Below are 26,575 nucleotides of genomic sequence, written 5' to 3' on the forward strand. Positions count from 1 at the left end.
GATAAATGACCTTGAATTCTCAGAGAGAGTGAGTCGGTTGGCATCTGCTGTTAATAATTGAAGGCAGGCGAGTTAGGTGAGCAGGCAGAGGTCAACTATTTAGTAAGTAAAGGTGACTATTATGGAAGAAAAACACTTTTCTCAATTTGTTGCATTCTCAGAGGAGCTGTTCCATGAACGTATTATAGAATTACTTTGGCGATTATAATAAAGCTGTTTACTGGAAAGATCCCATGTAACTGAAAAACCACAGAATACTTTGCTGACCTTGTGAATACATCCCTTATCTGAGTCCTTCATCTTCTTGTCTCTTTCTCATTTAACCTGTTATCTCCCCTATACTGTTCCTTCATTTTGTTGCTATTAGGAAAACAGATATAAAAACCAAGAATTTGATCTCCTCTGTGTCCAATAACAGTGTGATTAATGCACTAGATGAATTCTGGTCACAAGCCAGATATTTGGTTAACAGCCTAGTATCCATGATTTGGAAGGATTTTCATTGCAGCATGATTTAATATTAAATAGAATGATTTAACTGATGTTGATTAGTTTGGTACAGATAAATTAATGAGGCAAGAAACATAACTTCTGATTTATTATTTACCCACAGTGAGTTATGAAGTCATTTTTACATTGTTTGAAGGAAGTTTTTATTTATTTAAAAACAAATGAATAAGGCCTTTTATGTAACCAGATTTCTGGAAAAAATCTCGACAAAATGATCCTAAGTGGCAAAACTCCAAAATTACACAGTGACTTAAAAATTCTTTCTTGGCCATTGTCTTGCCTAGTTGTAAAAGCATGCCTTTAACTGAGTGAGTTCTTTTAGAATCTCAAATTCGGTTACATGCGTGTTTAGGAGTTCTCTGTTTATAAATGACCAGCCCAAACTGAAACTAGGTTAGGGAAGAACGTAGTACCAGGACCCTGGAATAATTTACACAGTTGGGGAAGAGCTCCAGGGACTATAGGAATTGGAATTGGAAATGATCATTCCCATCAAGGAGGGCAATCTTTCTTCTCACACAGATACACACACACACGTGCTTGGCTTGACTTCTTGACATCTCACTGCAGAGGGTCTATTGCCATGTCAACAACTCCAGACTTACTTTCTTCCGCTCTACAAATCGGAGAGAAACTTGCCTCTGTTACAGCAGAAACATCTCAGGGAAGGTTTCTCATTGACCTGTCTTGGGTCATTCATTATGGAGTTGAAATTGCATCTTGTCCTATGTATGTATATTTAATGTATGTACACAGGACTCCATAAATTAGGAATACTGCACATGCTTTATAGCTAACTATAATTTATCAAAATGATTGATGATTTCAGCAAACAAATACTTTGTTCTATTTAATTCCTAATTTCTGGGTTATTTCAACTAATCCTTGTCGCTGTGTTAGATTGTTCCAGAGATTCTAAAAATGATGACTGGCACATAATAGCTACTCAGTAAATATTTGATTTAAAGAACAAATTAATAATAAGTAAGTGAATATTGTTAGATGTTCAGGTTGTTTCAGTTCAACTCTTGCAGACGAAGAGTGTACAGTCATGGTGAAGGGGCACCAATTTGTGAAGAACTGTTAAGAACTGTGATATAGACTCGAACTACAATATGTTCGGAGTGTGGTGGGAAAGAAACACCTAAATCCATCCGGGAAGCCAAAAGAGAACTGAGCTGAATTTGAAAAGAGTAAGATTTTTTTCAGTGAGTAACTGGGGAAAATAGCACTAGTAGTGGGTTGATTAGGGACTGCTTGGAAGATGCCAATCTAAACCAGAAAGCAGAGGGGGATGTAGATAATAGAGGAAAAAGAGAATGTCATTTCAGGTTTGGTGGTTTGTCATCTAAGGAAGGTACAGCCCTGGGTGAGGGGGAATAAGAAATTGATGTGACTGTAGTCAAAGAGCCAGGTTAGGGGGTGATCAGTATGAAACTGTACTGTTCATTTGTGGGAGGCCGGTGCTTGAGCTAGAAATTCTACCTACTTCATTTGCTAAGAAGTCCAAAATAAAGGCAAGGGACCCTAGCTGCTGCCTAGTTCCATATTTTTTGTCTGATTGTGTGTCAGGAAGTGGATGTGAGGTCCTGGGCACGGGTCTGGGTAACTTTGGAGGAACTGCACACAGAGACTCATGGCTATTTGTATGGCTAACCGTTATGATGATTCTTTGGGGGAACTTATTTATGTGCTTCATTACATGCTGCTTTGTGCTTGAAATTCTCTCTGAAGTAATGCAGTTTATAATCCACGTTGCTGTGCTGGTAGAAATACGAGGAGTAACTTGGTCCATTAATGTGAACATTAGGCTAGTTGGCGGGCATCCTTGTGTAACAGAACAGGTAGCAGTCTTCTAAGCACATCTTTTAAGTTTGCAATCGTGATACTGTTCTTGAAGTTGTGGTGAAAGGTTGCCAGAAGGGAGAAAAGGGAATCGTCAGTGCTCTCTGAAATCTGTTTAGTCCTTTGACCTTTAATTTAGAACTAAAACAACATCTCAAGACCTCTTCTTGGGTAGGGAGCAGACACAAATTAGCTGCTTGAGTGATTTTATATTAAAGGCTGTGTTTCAGCTGTTTAACCATTGGTCTCAGTCAGTTTAATTAAGATTGCTTGTAGGATTAAATTAATCCTTTAAGAATGATTCCATCTCAATTTTTTACAGAAACATATAAGGAAAATAGCAAAAGGTGGTGCATTCAGCATTGCCTCTGAAATGTGAGTGATGGTTGATGCCATCCATGTCTTCTCCAGCTTTTGACTCATATTCCCAGCCACCAACCAGGCATCTTTATTGACATGTCAAACCAGGTCCTAAAGAGGACTTGTTCACTTCCCTTCTGCAATCCCTTACTTTCTGCTTTCTTTGTTTCTCTGATTTCTCTGATTCTTTTTTTCTCTTCCCTAGTCATATGTAACATCTAATTCATTAGCAAGTTCTGTTGATTCCACCTTCCGTGAGGGCCTAACTGGCTCCTTCTCACCATCTCCATTGGTCCAGTTAACATCATCTTTTGCCTGGGCTGCTGGCAGTAGCTGCTCAACTGAATTCCTTGCTTCCATCTTGCCCTCCCAGAGTCTATTCACCACGAAGCAGCCAGTGATCTTATAAAAATCATAGATCAAGTTAGTTTACTACCACATTTGAATAATAAACTCACCTGGCTAGTCACAGTTCCAAGTGTTTCCCTTGTATCGATTTATTTAATCTTCATAAGGATGTGAACATAAGGCTCTGTTGTCCCTCTTTTACAGATGAGGAAACAGAGGCACAGAGAGTTAGACTTTGTGTCCGAGGTCACCCAGCCAGTAACGGTGCAGAATTAGAACAGTCTGGCGGGGTCCACGCTGTTAACCATGGTGCTAAACCATCTAGTGACTTTCATTTAGAATAAAATCCTAACTCCTTGCTGGGTTCGGCGAGGCCGGGTCCATCTGGTGCAGCCCCCCCAGAAGCAAGGAGGTGCTTGCAGGAGAAGTCAGTAAGGGCTTGAGAGTGGAACCGGGGAAGGGGAGAAGGAAGCGAGGCTGCCATCTCAGCCTGACCCCCGGGAGAGCTCCACATCCCAGTTTTGGGCGGCCCAGCCGGACCTTTTAACTCCCACGCCTGTCAATCACTGGCAACTGCTCACTGTGTCTGAGCAGTCACAGGAGATATTCCCTTAGCTTTCCCTTCAATGGGCCATGTTCCCTTCTGGCCACAGATCTTTCTTTACATTTGCCTGATCCTCTGCCCGGACTGTCCCCTCTACACATCTTATTTACATCCTTCATTTATCCTTTCTTGATAATGATCTCTCTTCAAGCATGCATCCTCAAAGAAGCCTTTTGCATCTAAACTGTACTCCCCCATCCCAATCCCTGCCACCATCTGTCTTCTTACTCAGCTTTATTTCATGTTATCTCTTCTTCATGATATAGCTTATTCCATCATTTTTCTTTCAGTCTGTCTGAGACTTTATATTTAAAGTGTATTTCTTGTACACAGAATGTAACTGAAACTTATTTTTCAGAATCTAGTTTGATAGTATCTGTCTTTTGGGACATTTAGTCCATTTTTATTTGAGTAGTTATTGATATAATGGGGTTTATGTTTACCATCTTGCTGTTTGTTTTCTGTTTGTCCCATTAGTTTTTTGTTTCTTTCTTTATGCATTCTTTTGGGTAAATCAAATTTTTTAGTATTTAATTTTCCTTATCTTACTGGTGTTTTAGGTATAACTTTGAATATATTTTTGTGGTTTCTTTAGAGATGATATTTTTCATCCTTATATTGTCTATCATGAATTGCTATTGTTAATCCCATTCAATAACACTTTCATTTTATATATTTTACTTGTCAGTTCTAGAATATTTGTTTCTCTATTTTTCTGTTGCTATTCCCTATTTGGTCACTCTTGATATCTATCTTTTCCTTGAAATCCTTGAACATATCTGTGATAGCTAACTTAAAATCCTTCTTAGTCATCTTGGCTGTGGTTTCTGTTTCTCTTGAGTACTTTTCCCCCTCTTATTTAATGTTTTCATTTTCCTGCTGTTTCGATGTCATCATTTCTTTTTGTTATACCTTGGACAATATAAATAATACATGACACAGTCTGGCTTGTGTTGTCTTTAAAGGGTGTGCTATTTTGTTCTGCCAAGCAGTTAAATTACCAAAGGATTCTCTTGGGCCTGCCAGGCTTGGCTTTAGTCTTGGTTAGAGCTGATCTGTTCAGTTTTGTCTTTACTCATCAGCTGTGAGCTTTTTGGGTTTCAGATGAATGTCTGAAATGCTCAGTTGCATCTGTTTACTGTGGCTATCCTAAATTGCAGTCTCAGCTCTGCACAACCTTTCGCATTCAGCTCTCAGACCTGTGGCAGCTGCTCTTTGTTAGGCCCTACGGAGTCTCACCTTATGCGTATTTACGAAGGACCCTCAGGAAATCCCCGTGCAGAGTTCTGGAACCTTCCTTTGTCAAGATGGTGACCTGCTTCTGCAGTCCTTATCAATGACTTGTGCCTTCACATTTCAGCAAAAACTGCTGTGTATTTCTTGGGCTTCATTTTTCTCACCTAGATCTGGAACATGACCCAAGGCAGAAAGCTGGAGTGGAAATGGGGCCCACTTCCCATTTTAAATATCTTATTTGTGTGAAACTATGTGTTGTCTCTGTAAGGTTTACAAGTAGGTAAATAACAAGGAGCTTACAAATTTGTTTTTTATTAAGGTGCCATTTATATACAATCTTATGATGGTTTCACATGAGCAACATTGTGGTTACAACATTCACCCGTGTTACCAAGTCCCCCCACACCCCATTGCAGTCACTGTCCACAGCACAGTAAGATGCTATAGAGTCACTGCTTGTCTTCTCCGTGCTGTGCTGCCTTCCCCGTGACCCACCTATATTATGTGTCAAGGAGCTTACAATTTAGCCAGACAGAAAATGTCTATATGTGCCATGAAATTCAGAGTATTTTGCTTGACTTCCCGATTTTGGTGCTACTAGGTGATTGGTAGAAAGATATACAAGATCTATTTTTTTCTAGATTTTTCAGACCCTAGATTTCAAAATCTACATTGAGGCTGGGAAAGAAGTAAGAAGGATGTTACACACCAGCGAGTCTTATGCCTCAAACTGGATCATTAGTGCATTTTGAAGCAATGCAGTATTATTCTCAGAGAGCAGCCATGCTAACATCTAAATTCATTTATTTTTTAATAGTGTGTGACTGAACATTCTCTGTCCTTCAAGGTCTCAGGAACAAAGTACAACCAGGGTATCTTATGAGTTTGCCATTGCTCTGAAAAATGTTTCCTTCTGTCACAGACCCTTTGATCTGGTTCTTACTGCCAGCCTTCATCTCTCCATATCTGTGTATTAAATACTTATTCTGCCCCAGGCACTTTGTTGGAGTCTGAGACTAGAGAGATGAAAGATCTAATGAATGCCTTTGAAACACCTACAATCTAGATGCTTAAACAAATGCAACCTAATATGGTTAAGGTCTTTGACATAAGCCAGCTGTAGAGACACACAGAATGGACATTTAAGGGTGGGGAGAGGAAAAGGTCAGGGAAGGCTTCCTGGAGGTGGTGATGTCTGAACTGAGTTTTGAAGCATGGAGGCCTGGGGATTTCAGAACTGCATGTAGGGGTCAGTGTGCCTGGGACTTGGGATCTGAGACAGCAACAGTAGGGCAGGGTAAAGAACAATTAATCAGGGTTAATTAGACCACAGCTTTCAAATAAACATCATGGACAGTTCAAGCAGGGCCTGTCATCAACTCTTAAGAGCTATTTTCCTTTTTTGAATTTTAATAGCTTTCTTACAAAGCATGTACATGGTAGGAAATGAAAAAATATAGAAAAGCAAAATGAAGAGAATTATACCACCCACAATCCTGCTATAAAGCCTCTTTTAACAAGTTATGAATCATTCTAGATCTTTGTGTACATACTATTTTGTAATAGAAATGCTATTGACTCTACTTAGTGATTTGTGATCTACTTTTTGTTCAATTAGTGTTTTAGAAACATTTCGGTCTGTTTATAGACACCCTTCTGCATTTATATTGTCTGAGTCATTGTAGACCTTTAGTCCTGCCATAAGGTATTAAAACATACATATATGGGTATAAATATTTGAATATTGGAAATTTCAATTGTTTTCAATATTTTGCTGTTAGACATACTATTTAGATGAATAGTCTTACTCATATTCTTAATTATTTCCCTGAGTCCTTGTCAATAGCTTTATTAAATCCTAATCTTAAAATAGCAGGCTTATAGGATTAGCATACCTGACATAATTAGAAAGCGATGCAAAACCGTACATAACCGTCTCCCTGTTAATCATCCTTAGTCATTGCAACATCCTAAATGGTGACCCTCTTACGCCTTGCTCACAATGGTTGATTACTCAAAGCTACCATTAAAAATGGAAAGAACTGTCTCACGAAGAGGTGATAAAGTAGAGTTCAGTTTAGCTTAACAGACAGCAGAGCCTCTGCGTGGCAGGGAAGGGGTGAGGGACCTCCTCAGGGGGCTCAGTCTGGGCACGGGGGCGTCATTACCTAGCGTGATGATGTCAGAGAAGGAGCCTGAGACGCAGAGGCCCCCGGAGGAGGGACGAGCAGCTCTGAGGGGCAGGTGGGCTGGGGGAAAAGATGCTGTGCGCCCGGGGACCACTAAGCCTGCTGCTGTAGAGTGCAGTCAAATAAGAGAGCAAATGGAGGGTTTTGCAGTAGGGTGAGTTGAGAAGCCAAATGATATCTAAGGTGCTTTCTGTATTAGGGTTCTCCAGAGAAAGAGAACCAAGAGGGTGTCTGTCTGTCTGTCTATCTATCTCTATCTATCTATCTATCTATCTATCTATCTATCTATCTATCTATCTATCTATCTATCTAATCTATCATCTATCTATCTATTTATCTATCATCTATCTATCTATCTCTATATCTATATAGAAAGATTTATTTTTAGGGATTGGGTCATGTAGATCTCATGGAAACGGACGTCTCATAGTCTACAAGCCGGAGGTCCAGGCAAGCAGGTGGTGTCATCCTAATATGAACCCAAAGGCCCGAGGATCAGGGGAGCCAGCTGAGCACGTCCCAGTCCAAGCCCCGAGTCCTGAGGGCCAGGACAGCCAACGTCCAGCGGCAGGAGAAGGTGGATGTCCCAGCTCAGCCAGAGAGCACGTTCGCCCTTCCTTCTCCTTTTTGTTCTGTTTAGGTCCTCAGTGCATTGGGAGATGCCCACCCACATTGGTGAGGGTGACCTTCTTTACACAATCTACCAACTCACATACTAATCTCTTCCAGAAATACTCTCGTAGGCACACTCAGAAATAATGTTGTGGTTTTGTTATTAAATTAACATTTGTTAAGTGGAGCACACCATGCGGCATAGTGAGCCTTGGTTCAACAACAGACCACAAAAGAAACTGAAATAGAGAAGGTTGCTGCCCACAGGTCCTGGAGGAAGTACACGGCCTTGAGGGTCCAAATGGGGAGGTTGAGGCAGAAGATGGACAGAGAGAGAGCACCTGGGAGACCTGCCTTATTAGGGTTTGTGGATGGAGTGCTTTGGGGGTGCTGGGCTAAGACCAGATTGGTCAAATTAGACCCTAAAGAGGGGTTTTGGTAAGCCCCCCAGGGCCCTTATCCAAGGTGCCCTTAAGGCATACAGGTGCTGGGAGGCAGGGGGACTGCTCATGAGGGCTGTTGGTGAGGTCAGATCAAGAACCTACAGTTGCTTGGGACTCTGCAGGCTGCTGTCTAGGGCAGGGCATTGCATGTGGGGCTAGTGTCAGGTTAAGGTCCTGGCTGGCTGCTTGGCTATCCATTGAAAAACAGATGCTGAGGCAGCAATAACATGAGTAGCTTAGCTAAATTCTCCACAGAAGTTTTACCGGCTCTCTGGAGTCCTGTAGCCCAGTCAAGTTGACACATAAAATTAACCATTACACTTCCCAATGCTACCAATTCAGTTCTCTAATATAATCACTTTCACTTGCATCCTATCATTTAATCCTTACAATGTCTGTACAGGAGAGTATATGCTACTCCCATCTGTACAAAGTTACTAACTGAGGGTCACGCTGGCAGAGGGGAGAGGGGTTGGGGTCCAAACCCAGGTGTCTCCTAATCCAAACATCAGGTCCTATGTGTACATCACCTTGCTGCTGTTGGGCTGAATTCCTTAGCAGGTGGTGTTTTTTCTACCTGCTGTGTTTTCCTTCTTGGCCTGCCCATTCTTTAAGGAGAGAAGGAATAAGCATTCATAGAGACCTTGCAATGTGCAAACTCTGTATTGGTTGTTTTACATACATTTTCTCATTTAATCCTCGTAACAGCCCTGTGAGAGACACAAGGAAGTTAGTCTCACCTGCCCAGGTTAAGTAATGTGGCCAAAGGCACACAAAAAAGTGACAGAGCAGGAGTTTCTCCTGACTTCAAAGACCACACGTGCATTTCTGCACAGCCCACATCATTCCTGTTCTCACCAAACGTCCACTAAGCCATGTCAAAGTACTTAGGGTTTGAAGAATGGCCCATGATCACAGACAATTCTATGGTATGACCCTTCAGCTACTTGAAAAACTGACCCAGCTTAGGGAGCTGTTGAGTTGCTGTCATTCCTGCCTGACCCCTGCAGTCCACATTGTTGCACATGTCCTGTAGAGGTACGTCTGTCAGATTCAGGATAAGAGTGTAGATCTCAGTTGGGTCAAATTAGGAAAATCCCATCGTCCAGCATCCTGAGTACTAGCCTGGACGGTTCCCTTTCTTTTCTGTTAAACTGTTAAAACATCTTGTCAATGGGAAAGAAAGAGAGAGGGTGGTATAAATGAGGAAGATAAAGAAAAGCAGGAGACATCACTAAGCTAGCAGCGTAGCACGATTAAGCCTCGGTTTCTTGAATCACATGTGCAAATGCCACTATTCTGATCAAGATTTTATTCTCCATTTTCTTCTTAGCATAGAGATAGCTGCTTCAGGTTATGAAAAAATGCACTCAGTGAAATGAAGCATGGTAGATATTTACTAAGAAACTAAAAAGAAAAGTTAGACATAAATTATTTTTTTCCATTGAAATGCTTGGCTGAACTTGCAAGAATGGTGATGACGCCATTCTGGGATGCTGACATGAACCAAGAGTAGAATATTTAGGAGGAGATGTGAGGATCTTTGGCTTATGGATTGAAAGTGCTCCTGAAGGCCCAGGGAGTGGAATGAAAACTGGCATGATCATTCTGGGGAGTCTGAATCAAACAGAATTGCAGTAGAGTTTTCAAGGAAGATATCTGGGGTGAGTAGATGGCTGATAAACAGCCCTGGTGTTTGTAGAAAAATAGGGAGTGTAAATCAAGGAATTCAAAAGCAAAGCGAAATATGATTCAAATAAGGGAGGAAGGACAAAGCTATAATGCTCACTCTTGTTTGTAAATAAAGAGGGAACAAATGAAAACAAGATACCAGAAGTCAGTAAGATTTTATAAAGTTGGTTTTATGGAAGCAAAGCCTGTTTCATTGCTGTAGGAAACTCCCAGCCGAGTGCTGACTAACTATGGACAACTGATCTCCTCAAAGCTGTACGTAGGCGACTTTTGCTCTTGGCTTGTACCTTGTACTCTGGGCCCCCTGGGAAGCCAGCATTGTCCCAGAATTCTGGAGGGCGGGCCAAGGTTAGATATTAAGGTTGCTTCATTAATTTATTGCACTGATTCTCCTTAGAGAAGAACAAAGATTGTGAGAACAGGTGTTAGAATTTTAGCTATGGGAGATGAATGCAAAATATTAAATTGGCTCCCAGCAGCTTGAGCCAACTTCAAAACTCCCAGTCTCTTAGGATAAAAAATATAATCCTATTTAGAAATTCCTGGTGTGATCACAGATGCAGGACTCTTTCTTTTCACGAAGCCTAGTAATTAAAAAGTACATAATCCAAAGTCAATTAAGCAGTAAGATATTATAACAAATTCTTACTCTATTAACTTTTCAGAGTGTGAATAATCACTACACATTCAACCCAAGAAATGCACATTTTCCACTGGCCGCTGAAAAACAATGGAAATAATTCCTGTCTGGTAGCAGCTCACCGTGGCTGACCCACCTCTGAAATAATTTATTGGTTCCAAGTGACTTTTACATTGTGGGATTGGCCATTAGGTTAGGCTTGATGAGAAACAGATATCAACTACAGTTGGGATTCAAATACATATTCTAATTTCCCTCCCAATCAGAGATAGATTGACGGTGGTTTTTCTCTTCATAGGCTCATGCCAAAATCTGGCATCTCTACAATGCGTCTTTCCGTCCCACTCAGGGAGGCCAAGTGTCCATCGCCCTGAGCTCTCACTGGATTAGTCCTCGAGGAATGACAGACCACAGCATCAAAGAATGTCAAAAATCTCTTGACTTTGTGCTAGGCTGGTTTGCCAAACCCATATTTATTGATGGCGACTATCCTGAGAGTATGAAGAATAATCTTTCGTCTCTTCTGCCTGATTTTACTGAATCTGAGAAAAAGTTCATCAAGGGAACAGCCGACTTTTTTGCCCTTTCTTTCGGACCAACCTTGAGTTTTCAGCTGTTGGACCCTCACATGAAGTTCCGCCAGCTGGAATCCCCCAGCCTGAGGCAGCTCCTCTCCTGGATTGACCTGGAATATAACCACCCCCAAATATTTATTGTGGAAAATGGCTGGTTTGTTTCCGGGACCACTAAGCGGGAGGATGCCAAACATATGTATTACCTCAAAAAATTCATAATGGAAACTTTAAAAGGTAGGACTGAGGCTAAAATTCTTATTTCCTACCAAAAGACACCGAAGGAAAAAATCTTTAAGATGATCTGTGATAAACGATGTCAATTAGTTTCTAATTGTCATGTAGAAATTTATTGTGGCAATAGTTGAATGGATTTGCATCACGCCTTTCTCATCTGGGGCCTTGAGGAACTTAATTTTTAAAGTTTATTTTGTAAATGAGAGACTGGGTTATAATGTGTGAAATTACTCTGCTTTCAGGGTTACTACTGTAGATTTTAGATTATGTTAAGGATTAAGTAACTCCTAGGATATCTAGGTCTCTGTATATATATGTTCCTGGGTTCTTTATCGCTTGTACTGAATAAAAACACTTTTTAAGGAACAAGGCATATCAGCATTTTCTGGAGAAGATAATAAATAGTTCGTGCTTTTAAAAACTTTATTCATTTATTTCATCAGGCACAATGCTGACGTGCTTAGGGTAGAAAGTGGAACACGACGTCTTCTCAGGCTGGAAGAGTACCCCTGGAAATAAGGGAAATCCAAGTAAAAAGTTATTGGGGATAAGGCCATTTGTGAAGACATTAATTTGCAGAGTTATCTAGGTTCGATTAGAGCCTTTGTCAGTAAGAAAGGTCATTGGCTTACCAAACAATACGCATGATACGTACTTCATTTCCTTAAATAGTAAAGCCCTCCTGAAGCACGTTGCTCTTGCACCATCTTCCCTTTGCAGCCATCAGGCTGGACGGCGTGGATGTCATCGGGTACACGGCGTGGTCTCTCGTGGATGGCTTCGAGTGGCACAGAGGCTACAGCATCAGACGTGGACTCTTCTACATCGACTTTCTAAGCCAGGATAAGAAGTTGTTGCCGAAGTCTTCAGCCTTGTTCTACCAAAAGCTGATAGAGAAAAACGGCTTCCCTCTTCTACCTGAAAGTCAACCCCTCGAGGGCACATTTGCCTGTGACTTTGCCTGGGGAGTTGTTGACAACTACCTTGAGGTAAGCGAGCCCGACGAGACCCATCAGCAGTGTGTCGCCAAGCCCTGTCGCTAGTAAGCAGTGCTTCCTTTTTAGGCTGCCTGGCACACTGTCCATGCTTTGGGCTAAACACAGTTCCTGAACGAGCTCACTCAGGGCACAGTTTTGAATGCTGCATCCTTCTCTTCAAAAATCGTCCTAGCTTCCTCTTACGTTTTAAATCAGCTCCAAAGGGGAACAAATGAAAAAGACAGGAATCTAAGATCTGATAAGATAGTAAAAAGATAAAATACTCTTTTTAAGACAGTGCTGTTCAATCCTTTTTAAAGCAGTTGAGTTCTTCCCTAAGCAAGGTATAACACAGGACTTCCAAATGTATCTGAGATCTCAGTTGAGGGGCTGAGATGAGATTAAGGCAGGAACAACAGGCAGAGCCCTCCCAGGGCATAACTGTGGACTCCCAAGCTTGTGGAAATACCTTGAGAATGAAAACGCTTGCTGCAATGATTCACTGCTTGGAGTGTCATTTCAGCAATGGTCACTGAAATGATAAGGAAGTTCTGCAAAATGGTCACCCGGTATTTATTGAGCACCTACTACTTAGTGAGTCCTCAATATTACTTTTAATTCTCCCAATTTTAAAGGGATTTGCTTTCTAGAGTTTGACTGAATACTTGGTAAGCACGTATTGGAGGCTCAGCATGTACGAAGCCCGTTGTTCGTTGACGTGCTCAGTGTGGTGTGGGCAGAGCACACTGAGACGAGAAAGATGACCCCTGTTTTCCAAGGAGTCTATTTAGGCGCAGTGATGGGTGCACGAATAACAGGATAGGGTGGACAGGGTGTGGTAGTAAGTGAGCAGCGTGGTGCTGAGATGTTGCTGAACAGTCTGAGTGAGAAAATAGAAATAGAGGAAGGTCAGTATCCATAGACAAGCAATGGGATTTGGCATGTTGGGTGCTTTTAGCTAATTCACCGGTTCTGTAGGGGAGCAAAAAAGACTTCCTCTCTACCCTTTTGAGTTCTTAGCTGAGAACCTTGTAATAAAACCAGATTAACAAGACAAACAGAAGTTTATTACATGTCTACCTCATTTATGCAGGGAGATGCTCAGAGAAAAAAATGGATAACCCCCCAGGTGGCTTAAAATTCAGGCTTAAATTCCATCTTAAGGGAAAAGGGAGGCAGGGATACAAATCTCTAAGGAGAGAGTAAATGATATTTAGGAAAGGCGGATGGGGGGCCCTCAGAAGAATAGATGGGAGGGATGGGAGGGACAGCGTGTGCCTGGCTGTGCGGTTGACTTCTCATCTCCTCTCCTGTGACAAGAGTCAGTCTTCCCTGGTTGATGAGACACCCAGGGAGGGGACTGATGGCAACTGAGTCCCTGTTGGAGGGACCTGTCTGTAGGCAGATGAGGAGAGTTCACAGACAGCCTCTCCATGCACTTGCTGTTTTTCAAGTGCCTGCAGTTCAAAATGATCAACATAGTGAAGGGCATGTTTTGGGGTGCCATGCCCCAAATTCCTATGGTCATATTTTGGGCTGTATTTTCTGGTACCCTTCAGTTCAAAAGAAGTGTTTGGAAGAATGCTTGGGTCTGAGGAAAGACCCTCTGGTCGAACCGGGTTGCTGTCTACTTGTACATAACAAATTGAAATCTCCCACTCATAAGGAAATAAATGAACATCATCCTTAATACCTTTTTTTTTGCTGGTTGCATTATTCTTATGTTTTTTTCAGAACTCCAGGTACTTTTAGGGCAGACTCTGTTTTAATGCCTTTCTTTCACTTGGACGACCAAGGGGCGCTGCGTCAGCCAGGCTGGCTGAGCATGACAGCAGCCCTCAGCCCCGTCCTGTGCCGCCTGGGTCTCCCTCCCTCTGTCTTGTCTTCTCCCCTGGCTCACTGCTGTTTGGAGCCTCCCTCTCCTAATTTTCCTGCAAGTGGGATCCACAGTGCGTTCAAGTCGGATCTGAAGGGGCAGAAGTGCTTGTGAGGGAGATGGAAGGAAGGAGGGAGATCCCTCCGTGGTCCCTCCTTCCTTTATTTGCGTCTGGGGAGTTTGGTCCCTGGCCCTTGTCTTCTCTCTTGACCTTCTGCCATGCCCCATGCCCTGCTGGGCCCTGGGCCCCTCGTCACTGAGGGCTCCTGCTCTGCCCTGATCTGGGACAGCAGCCCAAGCCTGGCAGGTCATTCTCAGTTGAGCCCTTGCTGAAGAAAACTGTGTGCCAGGATTGCTGTGCCGACGGTGTCCACACAGGGAAGAGCGGGACGTTGGAGGGGGGCTTTCTCCCCCGCTCCGCTCCCCATCCAAGCACCATGTTTGCCTTGAGAACTGGTAAGGACGGAGGAATTTTGCAGAATGCATCCTGTTTCCTCAAGAGAGAAGAGAAGCTCAGGTCAGACGCAGCAAGTAAGGCAGTGAAGAGGGAGGGAGATGGGGAGAGAGTTCTTTTTGGGCTCCTTAGCAGCAGTTGTTTTAGAATTTGTTCTAATACCAGCCCTTTGTCAGCCCCAGACCTTTGCTCTTAGACTGCACTGTGGTTTTGCCTCTCAGCTCAGGATCACCCCTCCACCCAGCAGGGACCCCCAGACCTCTCCTACGCAGAACCAATGAAACCCCAACTTACATCACTCCCAAACGCACGGTGGATGTGAGCTTCTCCAGAAGCTCTAGTGGGAAAACGCTGCAACTTCTATTTTATTCTTCCTGCTTTCCACCTTGAGCCTGGTATTATGTTGGCAGTGCCCTTTCCCAAGCCAACTTCCTGACTGACACAGTGAAACAAGTTTTTCCTAGGGCAGTTCTGAGGAGTGTATATGTATGCTTTAGTTTACAAGAAGTCTTCTCTACTTTTAATATATAGTATGAACGTCCTGAGAAGTGATTTTTAAACCATTAATATTTATCTTTTCCCTCCTGGCTAGTATTTCAAACTCTTATATTAATGAAGCATACATTTCACCTGAAAAACTTTAGAGAGACTATCCCATTAAGCACGCCGCCTGTCCGATGTTTGACGTCTGACCGTAGGCTTATTACACGGATTGTCACTGCAATTGGACCTAATTTCCCAGCTGATAGGTTCATTTTCCCATAACCACTAATGCTCATAGTAAATATAGGTACAGAAATTGTTGCATACTGGGGACTTAGGGCTTCTTTAACATTGGCTGCTGTTAGGAGAAAGTTCCTTCCATCATACACTAAATACATACTTTATACTCATTTCTTCTAAGAAGTTCAATTTTATTATTTCATTTTTTATTAAGAAATAAGTCAATGAATTAATGGAAGTTAGATAGAATTTAACCTAAATACTCAGTTCTAAATGTTCTGTATTTTTGGGAAATAGATTTTCCCCAGCAATTACAGTTTAGTTGCTCGTATTTGTTTTTAAATGGACTGAATAAAAGCTGTTGTTTTAGAACAGTGATGGCAGAAAGCTTACAAATTTAGTCAACTCAGAGCTCTAGAAAAATAACTCAGAGAATTCCTTCAAGCTATAAACACTTTCAAAAGAGCCTGCAAATATTTTTCTCTCGGAAAGGCGAGGAGACATGATTTGTGGGTGCATCTCGCTAGAAAAATAGTTCTGACAGCATTCCCACAGAATTAGGGGAAATGCATTCGTGGGTGATCTATAAGGGACAATTCTCCAGAAAAAGCAATTTCCCTCTGATACGCTGGCTTTTATTACTTTCCTTTATAAACAGCACTGACCCCAGAAGAGAAACAGCAGCTCACTTGCAACAGGCCTGTAAAATGCAGTGAGACCTCTGCTGGAGCCCCGGGGCGGGTGTGTCTGACCCCCGCTTTATAAAGGGGGCCAAACCAATGAACCTGCTCAAGCCTGGTTATTTCTGAGGAGAAAACTAGCTTAGGCAGCAGGTCCTTGGGCAGCAGAACCTTCAGTGTGCACCCCACCCCCACCCAGGTTACATGTAGAGGGAGGATTGTCTGATTTTGATTTTTCACTGTGTTCCCATTTCCTCAACATTTAGTCTCATTTTGGAGGCTTATATGTCAGATGACTGAGAACCATTATTGTCATGATCATTCCAGAAAAATAATTTAAAAAAATTTTAAACTCTTGTAAAATATCCCATTCTGGGTGGAAGACTATACTGCCTCTATTTCCAGTCTCTATCACGTTCTCCCATCAGCCGGGTTGAATCTGTTGAATTCTGTCGTGCACACTGAAGCCAGTAAAAGGCAATACTTAGACTTAATTCGCACGTCCTCTACCCACAGGAAACCCCAATTTAGAATCTGATTTTAAGAAGCATGATTTAACTTTAAATATAATTTCATTTTCTGATTAACACAGATTTTCAGCTTTATCTTTTCCTATTTAAAAAGCAAAGTCTCGTATCATTAGTGCTGTCTTTTTTTATTTTTAAAAATTTTTTATTAAGGTATTATTGATATACACTCTTATGACGGTTTCACATGAAAAAACAATGTGGTTACTACATTTACCATATTATCAAGTCCCCACCCAGACCCCAATGCAGTCACTGTCCATCAGTGCAGCAAGATGCCACAGATTCACTGTTTGCCTTCTCTGTGCTACACTGTTCTCCCCATGATCCCCACACCATGTGTACTAAACATAATACCCCTCAATCCCCTTCTCCCTCCCTCCCCATCCGCCTTCCCACACCCCTCCCCTTTGGTAACCACCAGTCCCTTCTTGGAGTCTGTGATTCTGCTGCTATTTTGTTCCTTCAGTTTTGCTTCGTTTTTATACTCCACAAATGAGGGAAATCATTTGGTACTTGTCTTTCTCTGCTTGGCTTGTTTCACTGAGCATAATACCCCCTAGCTCCATCCATGTTGTTGCAAATGGTAGGATTTGTTTCTTTCTTAATGGCTGAATAGTATTCCATTGTGTATACGTACCATATCTTCTTTATCCATTCATCTACTCATGGACACTTAGGTTGCTTCCATATCTGGGCTATTGTAAGTAGTGCTGCGATAAACATAGGGGTGCATGTCTTTTTGGGTCTGAGAAATTGTATTCTTTGGGTAAATTCCAAGGAGTGGGATTCCTAGGGCAAATGGTATTTCTGTTTTTAGTTTTTTGAGGAACCTCCATATTGGTTTCCACAATGGTTGAACTAGCTGACATTCCCACCAGCAGTGTAGGAGGGTTCCCCTTTTTCCGCATCCTCACCAACATTTGTTGTTCTTAGTCTTTTCAATGCTGGCCATCCTAACAGGTGTGAGGTAATATCACAATGTGGTTTTAATTTGCATTTCCCTGATGATTAGTGATGTGGAGCATCTTTTCATGTGTCTGTCGGCCATCTGAATTTCTTCTTTGGAGAATTGTCTCTTCATATCCTCTGCCCATTTTTAATCAGGTTATTTGCTTTTTGGGTGTTGAGGCATCTGAGTTCCTTATATATTTTGGATTGTAACCCCTTGTCAGATATGTCATATACAAATATATTCTCCCATACTGTAGGGTGCCTCTTTGTTCTGTTGATGGTGTCCTTTACCATACAGAAACTTTTTAGTTTGATGTAGTCCCATGAGTTCATTTTTGCTTTTGTTTCCCTTGCTCGAGGAGATGTGTTCATGAAGAAGTTGCTCATGCTTATATTCAGGAGATTTTTGCCTATGTTGTCTTCTAAGAGTTTTATGGTTTCATCACTTACATTCAGTTCTTTGATTCATTTTGAGTTTACTTTTGTGTATGGGGTTAAACAATAATCCAGTTTCATTTTCTTGCATGTAGCTGTCCAGTTTTGCCAACACCAGCTGTTGAAGAGGCTGTCATTTCCCCATTGTATGTCCATGGCTCCTTTGTCATATATTAATTCACAGAGTTTTCAGAGTATAGGTCTTTCACTTCCTTGGTTAGGTTTATTCCTAGGTATGGTTGGGTTTATATCAGGGCTCTCTCGTCTGTTCCATTGGTCTATGGGTCTGTTCTTGTGCCAGTACCAAATTGTGGCTTTGTAGTAGAGCTTGAAGTTGGGGAGTATAATCCCCCCAGCGTTATTCTTCCTTCTCAGGATTGCTTTGGCTATTTGGGGTCTTTTGTTGTTACATATGAATTTTAGAACTATTTGCTTTAATTGATTGAAGACTGCTGTTGGTATTTTGATAGGAATTGCATTGAATCTGTAGATTGCTTTAGGCAGGATGGCCATTTTGACAATATTAATTCTTCCTATCCATGAGCATGGAATGTGTTTCCATTTATTGGTGTCTTCTTTAATTTCTCTCATGAGTATCTTGTAGTTTTCAGAGTATAGGTCTTTCACTTCCTTGGTTAGGTTTATTCCTAGGTATTTTATCCTTTTTGATGCAACTGTGAATGGAATTGTTTTCCTGATTTCTCTTTCTTCTAGTTCATCGTTAGTGTACAGGAATGCAACAGATTTCTGTGTATTAATTTTGTATCCCACAACTTTGCTGAATTCAGATATTAGATCTAGTAGTTTTGGAGTAGATTCTTTAGGGTTTTTTATGTACAATATCATGTCATCTGCAAACAGGGACAGTTTGACTTATTCCTTGACAACCTGGATGCCTTTTATTTCTTTGTGTTGTCTGATTGCCATGGCTAGGACCTCCAGTACTATGTTGGATAGAAGCGGGGAGAGTGGGCATCCTTGTCTTGTTCCTGATCTTAAAGGAAAAGCTTTCAACTTCTCACTGTTAAATGTAATGTTGGCTATGGGTTTGTCATATATGGCCTTTATTATGTTGAAGTACTTGCCCTCTATACCCATTTTATTGAGAGTTTTTATCATGAATGGATGTTGAATTTTATTAAATGCTTTTCAGCATCTATGGAGATGATCATGTGGTTTTTGTCCTTCTTTTTTGTTGATGTGGTGGATGATGTTGATGGATTTTCGAATGTTGTACCATCCTTGCGTCCCTGGAATAAATCCTACTTGATCATGATGGATGATCTTTTTGATGTATTTTTGAATTCGGTTCGCTAATATTTTGTTGAGTATTTTTGCATCTATGTTCATCAGGGATATTGGTCTGTAGTTTTCTTTTTATGTGGGGTCTTTGCCTGGTTTTGGTATTAGAGTGATGCTGGCCTCATAGAATGAGTTTGGGAGTATTCCCTCCTCTTCTACTCTTTGGAAAACTTTAAGGAGGATGGGCATTAGGTCTTCACTAAATGTTTGATAAAATTCAGCAGTGAAGCCATCTGGACAGATGTTTATTCTTAGGTAGTTTTTTGATTACCAGTTCAATTTCTTTGCTGGTAATTGGTCTGTTCAGATTTTCTGTTTCTTTCTGGGTCAGCCTTGGAAGGTTGTATTTTTCTAGAAAGTTGTCCATTTCTTCTAGGTTATCGAGTTTGTTAGCATATAATTTTTCATAATATTCTCTAATAATTCTTTGTAATTCTGTGGTGTCCGTAGTGATTTTTCCTTTCTCATTTCTGATTCTGTTTATGTGAGTAGACTCTCTTTTTTTCTTGATAAGTCTGGCTAGGGGTTTATCTATTTTGTTTATTTTCTCAAAGAACCAGCTCTTGCTTTCATTGATTTTATTGTTTCTTTCTTCTTGATTTTATTTATTTCTGCTCTAATCTTTATTATGTCCCTCCTTCTACTGACTTTGGACCTCATTTGTTCTTCTTTTCTAGTTCATTAGTGATGTCTTACATTAAAAAAAAAACTGTGCAAATGTCTTCTGCTTGCTTAATGCTGACCAGAGATGTGTGAGAATCATAAACGTTTGTCATCTGAAGTGACCTCAAAAATCCAGATTTCTTGCTGAACAGTTCAAGAGTTAGAGAAAACTATAGGTAAAAGAAATGGGCATTACAAAAAGTGGGATGTTCTCTTCAGGAACTCACCATTTATGAAAAAGAGCTTAACCCGTCAGCTAGAAATCTAGGCTTCCATTTTTGCCCTTCTTGCTTGTTAGTTTCGCTGAAAGAATTGCGTTGCGTTACTTCTTGCAGGACTGGCGCAGGGCCAGCTAATGCCTGCTCTGCTCCTCCTAGGTGGACACCACTCTGTCTCAGTTTACGGACCAGAATGTTTACCTGTGGGATGTGCACCACAGTAAGAGGTTTATTAGGGTGGATGGGGTCGTGACCAAGAGGAGGAAGTCCTACTGCATTGACTTTGCGGCCATCGGACCCCAGATTTCCTTACTCCAGCAGATGCATGTTTCCCATTTTCACTTCTCCTTGGACTGGGCTCTGATCCTGCCGCTAGGTAACCAGTCCCAGGTGAACCGCACGGTCCTGCGCTACTACCGCTGCGTGGTCAGTGAGCTCCTGCGTGCCAACATCACGCCCGTGGTGGCCCTGTGGCGACCCGCTGCCCTGCACCAGGAGCTGCCACGGCCCCTGGCCACGCACGGCGCCTGGGAGAATCCCCACACCGCCCTGGCCTTTGCGGAGTATGCCGGACTGTGCTTTAAAGGTCTTGGCCGCCACGTCAAGTTTTGGGTCACAATAGGCGAGCCGTCCACTTGGAACATGACCTACAGCGCAGGGCACAATCTTCTGAAGGCCCATGCGTTAGCCTGGCGCCTGTACGATGAGAAGTTCAGGCGCACTCAGAAGGGTAAGATATCCATAGCCTTGCAGGCCGACTGGATAGAGCCGGCCTGCCCTTTCTCCCAAAAGGACAAAGAAGTGGCAGAAAGGGTTTTGGAATTTGACATTGGCTGGCTGGCCGAACCCATTTTTGGTTCCGGAGATTATCCCCAGGTGATGAGGGAGTGGCTGAACCAAAGAAATTTCCTTCTACCGTATTTCACTGAAGATGAAAAAAAGCTAATCCGGGGTTCCTTTGACTTTTTGGCCCTGAGCCATTACACCACCATCCTTGTAGATTGGGAGAAAGAAGACCCAGTCAAGTATAACGACTACCTACAAGTGCAGGAAATGACCGACAGCACCTGGCTCAACTCTCCCAGCCAGGTGGCAGTAGTTCCCTGGGGCTTGCGGAGGGTGCTGAGCTGGCTAAAGCTGAAGTACGGAGACCTGCCCGTGTACGTGCTGTCCAATGGCATCGATGATGACCCACAGGCAGCCCACGACAAGCTGAGGGTGTATTACACGCAGAATTATGTCAACGAGGCTCTGAAAGGTAAGGAGCCCCTGAAACAGCTGGGCCTGGAAGGCTCTGTCACCCGAGGGCGTGACGCCTGATAGAAAGTCTCAAGTAGACACACTCACTGGCATCCTCAGTGCCATGTGCTAGCCATTCCTTGCCATCGAAAAGCTGGTATTTCCCCAGGGATAAAGGAGGTCAGCTAAAAGGGGAAGACTGAAACTCCGAAGCATCTACTTGGGGCTTAGATAAGCATGGACTGTCTTGTCCTGCATCTCAGATGGCTTCCTAGCAGCCTTGCCTGCTTCATGGACATGGAGATTTTTTTTTTGTACAATTTTTTAATTAATATATTACTGATATACACTCTTATGAAGCTTTCACATGAAAAACAATGTGGTTACTACCCCCCCCTCCCCATATTATCGAGCCCTCTCATACCCCACTGCAGTCACTGTCCATCAGTGTAGTAAGATGCCACAGAGTCACTACTTGTCTTCTCTGTGTTACGCTGTCTTCCCCATGATCCCGGCCACACTATGTGTACTAATCATAATACCCTCAATCCCCTTCTCCTTCCCTCCCCCACCCCTCTACCCCTCCCCTTTGGTAATCGCCAGTCCCTTCTTGGAGTCTGTGTCTGCTGCTGTTTTGTTCCTTCGGTTTTGCTTCATTGTTGTACTCCACAAATGAGAGAAATCATTTGGTACTTGTCTTTCTCTGCCTGGCTTATTTCACTGAGCATAATACCCTCTAGCTCCATCCATGTTGTTGCAAATGGTAGGATTTGTTTGTGTCTTATGGCTGAATAGTATTCTATTGTGTATATGAGCCACATCTTTATGCATTCCTCTGCTGATGGACACTTAGTTTGCTGTGGACATGGAGATTTAACCCAAGTACATCACGTGGGTTTAGCTATGAAAAAAAACTACTATGGTAAATGTAGTTCGCTATTTGTCTTGATGTTTGCCTTTTTGCCTATTCACCTAAAAGAAGCCTTTCCTGATGAAATCTAATTGAGTCCGAAGTTTTATTAAATGGTATTGAAATTTTCCCTGATGCACCAAGATTGTAGAAAAGTAAAATATTGTGTGCAAAATATTTTAATAACTCTTCTCCCGTCCTTTTGTTTTTCTAGCCTATACGTTGGATGGTATCAATCTTCGTGGATACTTTGCTTATTCATTTAGTGATCGCACGGCCCCGAAGTTCGGCTTCTTCCGTTACGCTGCAAATCAGTTTGAGCCCAAACCCTCCATGAAGCATTACAGGAAAATCATTGACGACAATGGCTTCCCAGGTCCTGAAACGCTGCGCAGATTTTGTCCGGAGGAGTTCACCCTGTGCGCCCACTGCAGCTTTTTTCACACCCGGAAGTCTCTACTGGCTTTCCTGGCTTTTCTACCTTTCGCTTTTGTTATTTCTCTTTCTCTTATTTTTTACTACTATAGGAAAGGCAGGGGGTGGCGCGCGGCCGCCGCCCCAGTCCGTGTGCCCTCGGCGCCCGCGGGGGAGCCCGACGCCTGGAGGCCGCCAGGGGGCGCCGGCCGGGCCGCCGCGCGGGGCCCGCAGCGCCCGGGGAGGGGGCGCGGGCAGGCCGGCGACCTGCTGCCCGGGGGGCGCCGCGGCGCTGGGAGCCGGTCCCGGCTCGGGGGCAGCCGGCGTCCCGGCGGGGCCCGCGCGCCCCCAGGGCCGCGGAGGGGCTCTGTCCCCGACGGGGCCGGGGCGCGGCTGCCCCACGGGGGCCCCGCCGGGCGGCCCGAGCAGCCGGCCCGGGGTGCCGTGCCCGCGCCGCCCGTCCCCGGGGCGCGGCTCCCCAGCCGGGAGGTCGCGACCCTGCAGAACTTGGCCCCAAGAGTCCCCAGCGCTCCAGACCTGGTATTGGAATCAGTCTAAAGAAAGTGCCTTATTTTCCTCCATGGTCATTTATTCAAGTGTCTGAACTTTAGTACCAGAACCAGAAGTCGGTCCAAAGAGCCAGGTTTCCTCTGTTCCAAACTGAAGCTGTCAAGTCCAATCGTCACACTTGCCGACTGTATACACAAAGGAAAAGAAAACGCCGCTGGGGACTGCCCGTGCCATTGGCCGCTGTGACACGTCTCGGGGTCTGCAGAGTCCTGTGTGATGCAGCAGGAAATGCAAAGCACACGCTCTCTTTGCGTTAAGAGAATTCACTGCGTTTATGTACAACATCCTCAGCTTTTTAAAAGAGAGAGTTTATTTTGCTCATTGTAGATATTTAAGGGAGCTTGATGCATTGAGTTATAATATATAACTTCAAAGGATGTTTGCTGAATAAAAGAGTTAATATATCTGGGAAGAGCCACTGTGGTAAAAAATAGGAACTAAGATAATACGACAGATGTTATGTAATGACCTACAAATAAATCTAAGACAGGATTAATGTAATCAATATAAAACATGATATGATACAAAAATGAAATTTTAGTTATAGCAATGTAGGGTGACAGTACCGTGATAGTGCACTTAGCCCTGAAGGAACATGAGTTCACAGTGAAGTATGACAAAGCATCTCTTGGAAGTTCATTGAAAATAAATGTGAGTGTCATTCATTGTCCTGTGGGCTCAGGGCAGCCCATATGTTACCCTGTGCTTTGCTAATGGGAGGCAATTACAGGCTTGCACGGGTAACTCGTGTTCCCAGAACATCCTTCTGGTGCCACGTCAAATAATCTGTATGAGCCTAAAAGACATAGTTCATGGTCAATGGTTTTTTTTTGTGTGCTCATTTTATATCTCCTATTTTAAAAATTGAGAAGAGAAAAACATGGATATTTCTTCCACTCAAGCCTTTTGAAATTATTGTCACACCATTGCAAAACTTACCTGAAGTAAAAATTTGACAGTTCCCTGGGTTAGTTCAGCTCAGTTGTAAACTGGCTCTGATCATCTGCAGGTAAAGTCCTACTGCCTTATAATCTTTTGAACATACATGCAGCAAACAGGCTACAGGCAAGAGTCACCTGCCACAGTCATTTGCTCTTTAAATAAAATGCAAAGCTCCGTGATTCTGAGTGGGCATTTATTCCCATGCCCATTGGCTATTTCTAGGCTCTGCAGTTAATTCTTTGACTGAATATTTTATTTAACCTCAGAATGATGTAACGTCAATTTTAAGTCTCTTCTAGAATTCATTACACCTATTTCATTAAGCTAATTTTTAAAAAGAGTCAAAAGGCTAGTATTAGCTCTTCTCCTAACTTAGGTATAGTGTACCTCTTGGTTCTTGGTGCCCCTATTCACAGAAGACTCTAAGGTCCCTTGTAATGTGTGACATCAGTTTGAAGCTAAGTTCAGATGCATATGGGCCTGTCTCATGCCAGCACACACAGGCCTGTGCAAACATACCTTCAGGTGCTTGGAAAATGTTCTCACTCAAAGGAACTGCTTTGACGAGGCCTAACTATGACTCTACAGCAGGAGTTGGCAACTTCTTTCTGTAAATGGCCAGAATAGTAAATATTTTAGCTTTAAGGGCTGTAGGGTCTCTGTCAAAACCACTCAGTTCTGCCATACAAGCTTGAAAGCAGCCGTGGACAGTACACAGATGAATAAGCTAGGCTGTGTCCCATTAAGACTTTCAGGGCCTACAAATAATGCACACTTTTGGTTTGCTATATCCCTTAGAGGCAAAGGTTATATGGGATACATACGGCTAAATAGAGTGGTTAAAAGCACTGGTTAGAAACAGACTGCCACTTAGGTACTGTTTGACAGTTGGCAGATGATATAACTTTTTTTGTTTTAATTTGTCCAGCCATCAATAAGCACAATAATAGAATCTACCTCACAGTTATTGTAAAAATTAAATAAGCATTTAATAAACATTTTAAAGCATGAAAAAAAGGCGAAGTAGTTTAAAGCATGAAAAAAAGGCGAAGAAGCACATTTTCCTATTCATTTATTTCAAAATAATGATGCACACACATCAGCTGTTAACCATTTGCACTTCTCAGTGTCAGGAAACTGTAGATTTCATCTCTCTGATTTGTGGCCTATGGAGGAGATTTTGAAACAAGTATAGGTGACTGTAAAATATTGAATAATGTGAGTAGTGCCTGGACTTGTTCTTTTTGGGGCATGACCAGGAAACTGACAGGGGCCATTATTTCTGCAACACATTCTGTAACAAAGGCATAAGAAATGGAGCCCACTTTGTAATACTTTTAACAGAAATTGAATGACAAGGTTAGGAATATTTTTTATCTGTACCCATTCCTAAATGCAATGTTTATATTGAAGTAATAATTGCAAATATTAGAATAAGAAATTAAGTGCCAAGCAACCATCTCTCAATTGCCATGATACGCCTAACGGTCTCTGTTGAGCCAAGTTTCTCTTGAAAAAGAAGATGGCAGAATATAGGTGAGATGACAGAGGGCCCTAGGCTGGAACGTTCCTTTTAAAAGCAGAGTTTCCATCAAATGCTGCTAACATTGATTTACATATCTGGCCAATGATCTACTTAGTAGAAAAAATTTTAGAACTTTGTTTTATGTGACTCTCGAGGTGCCCATTAAACCCTGGGTCTCTTAAGGCTTTGTGTCACTGGGGCCTTTCATGGGCCGGCACAGAGAGGACTTTAAATGTTTGCAGGAAAATAAACACGAGCCAGGTACAGTTGGGTTCTTCAAGAAGCGTAAACCGATGGCGAAATGCATTCCACTGCAGTGACTCTTGGGGGGAGGGGGAAAGAACAGTTACTTATGACCAACATTATGATTTGTTTAGAAACCCTTTTATTTTAGAACACATCTCAGAATGAATGATGTGACTTTCCCTGAGAAAATATGAGCAAAATAGTAACTCACCCCATGAACAGGGACTCCACTTTCTGGTCTTTAGAATGTACCATATTTTCTTTGAATTCAGTTTTAAAAATTCTTAATAGGGTCAGAAATATTTGATCTGGTAACACTGGAAGATTTCTTTCTGTGATTGTTGAGGCCCATTTTATATTTTTGCTGCTACTTCTGTGGAACTAACTTTGAACAAGATTTGCTTTGAAATTTTACACTGAAGCATGCTACTGATATCTAGGGAGGGCTAATTAGGTCTTAACCTTTAATGTCCCTTAAATAAATCTTGCTGATTTTCAGACAGAGCAGTCTTTCTATTATACTGGAGTTGGAGATGGTCCCGATGTTTGTTTTATAGATAAGCTAATATCATATCAGGCAAGATAAACCACTGTCATGTCAGGCATAACTAATCTTGCTGACACAGCGTTAT

At 42.4% G+C, this 26,575-nt stretch overlaps 1 protein-coding gene across 1 annotated transcript in view; it reads left to right on the plus strand.

Annotated features, from left to right (window-relative positions):
• The window catches only part of KL (klotho), a 43,386-nt gene extending 18,197 nt beyond the window's left edge, over positions 1 to 25,189 (plus strand). Inside the window, exons 2-5 of the mRNA XM_037012585.2 lie at positions 10,778 to 11,288; positions 12,009 to 12,277; positions 20,257 to 21,355; positions 22,461 to 25,189. Of these exons, the coding sequence (XP_036868480.2) occupies positions 10,778 to 11,288; positions 12,009 to 12,277; positions 20,257 to 21,355; positions 22,461 to 23,218 (2,637 nt within the window). The 3' untranslated portion in view covers positions 23,219 to 25,189. The remainder of the gene's footprint in view (positions 1 to 10,777; positions 11,289 to 12,008; positions 12,278 to 20,256; positions 21,356 to 22,460) is intronic.
• Positions 25,190 to 26,575: the final 1,386 nt, after the last annotated feature.

This window comes from Manis javanica, chromosome 1 (assembly GCF_040802235.1).
Source record: "Manis javanica isolate MJ-LG chromosome 1, MJ_LKY, whole genome shotgun sequence".
NCBI lineage: Eukaryota > Metazoa > Chordata > Mammalia > Pholidota > Manidae > Manis > Manis javanica.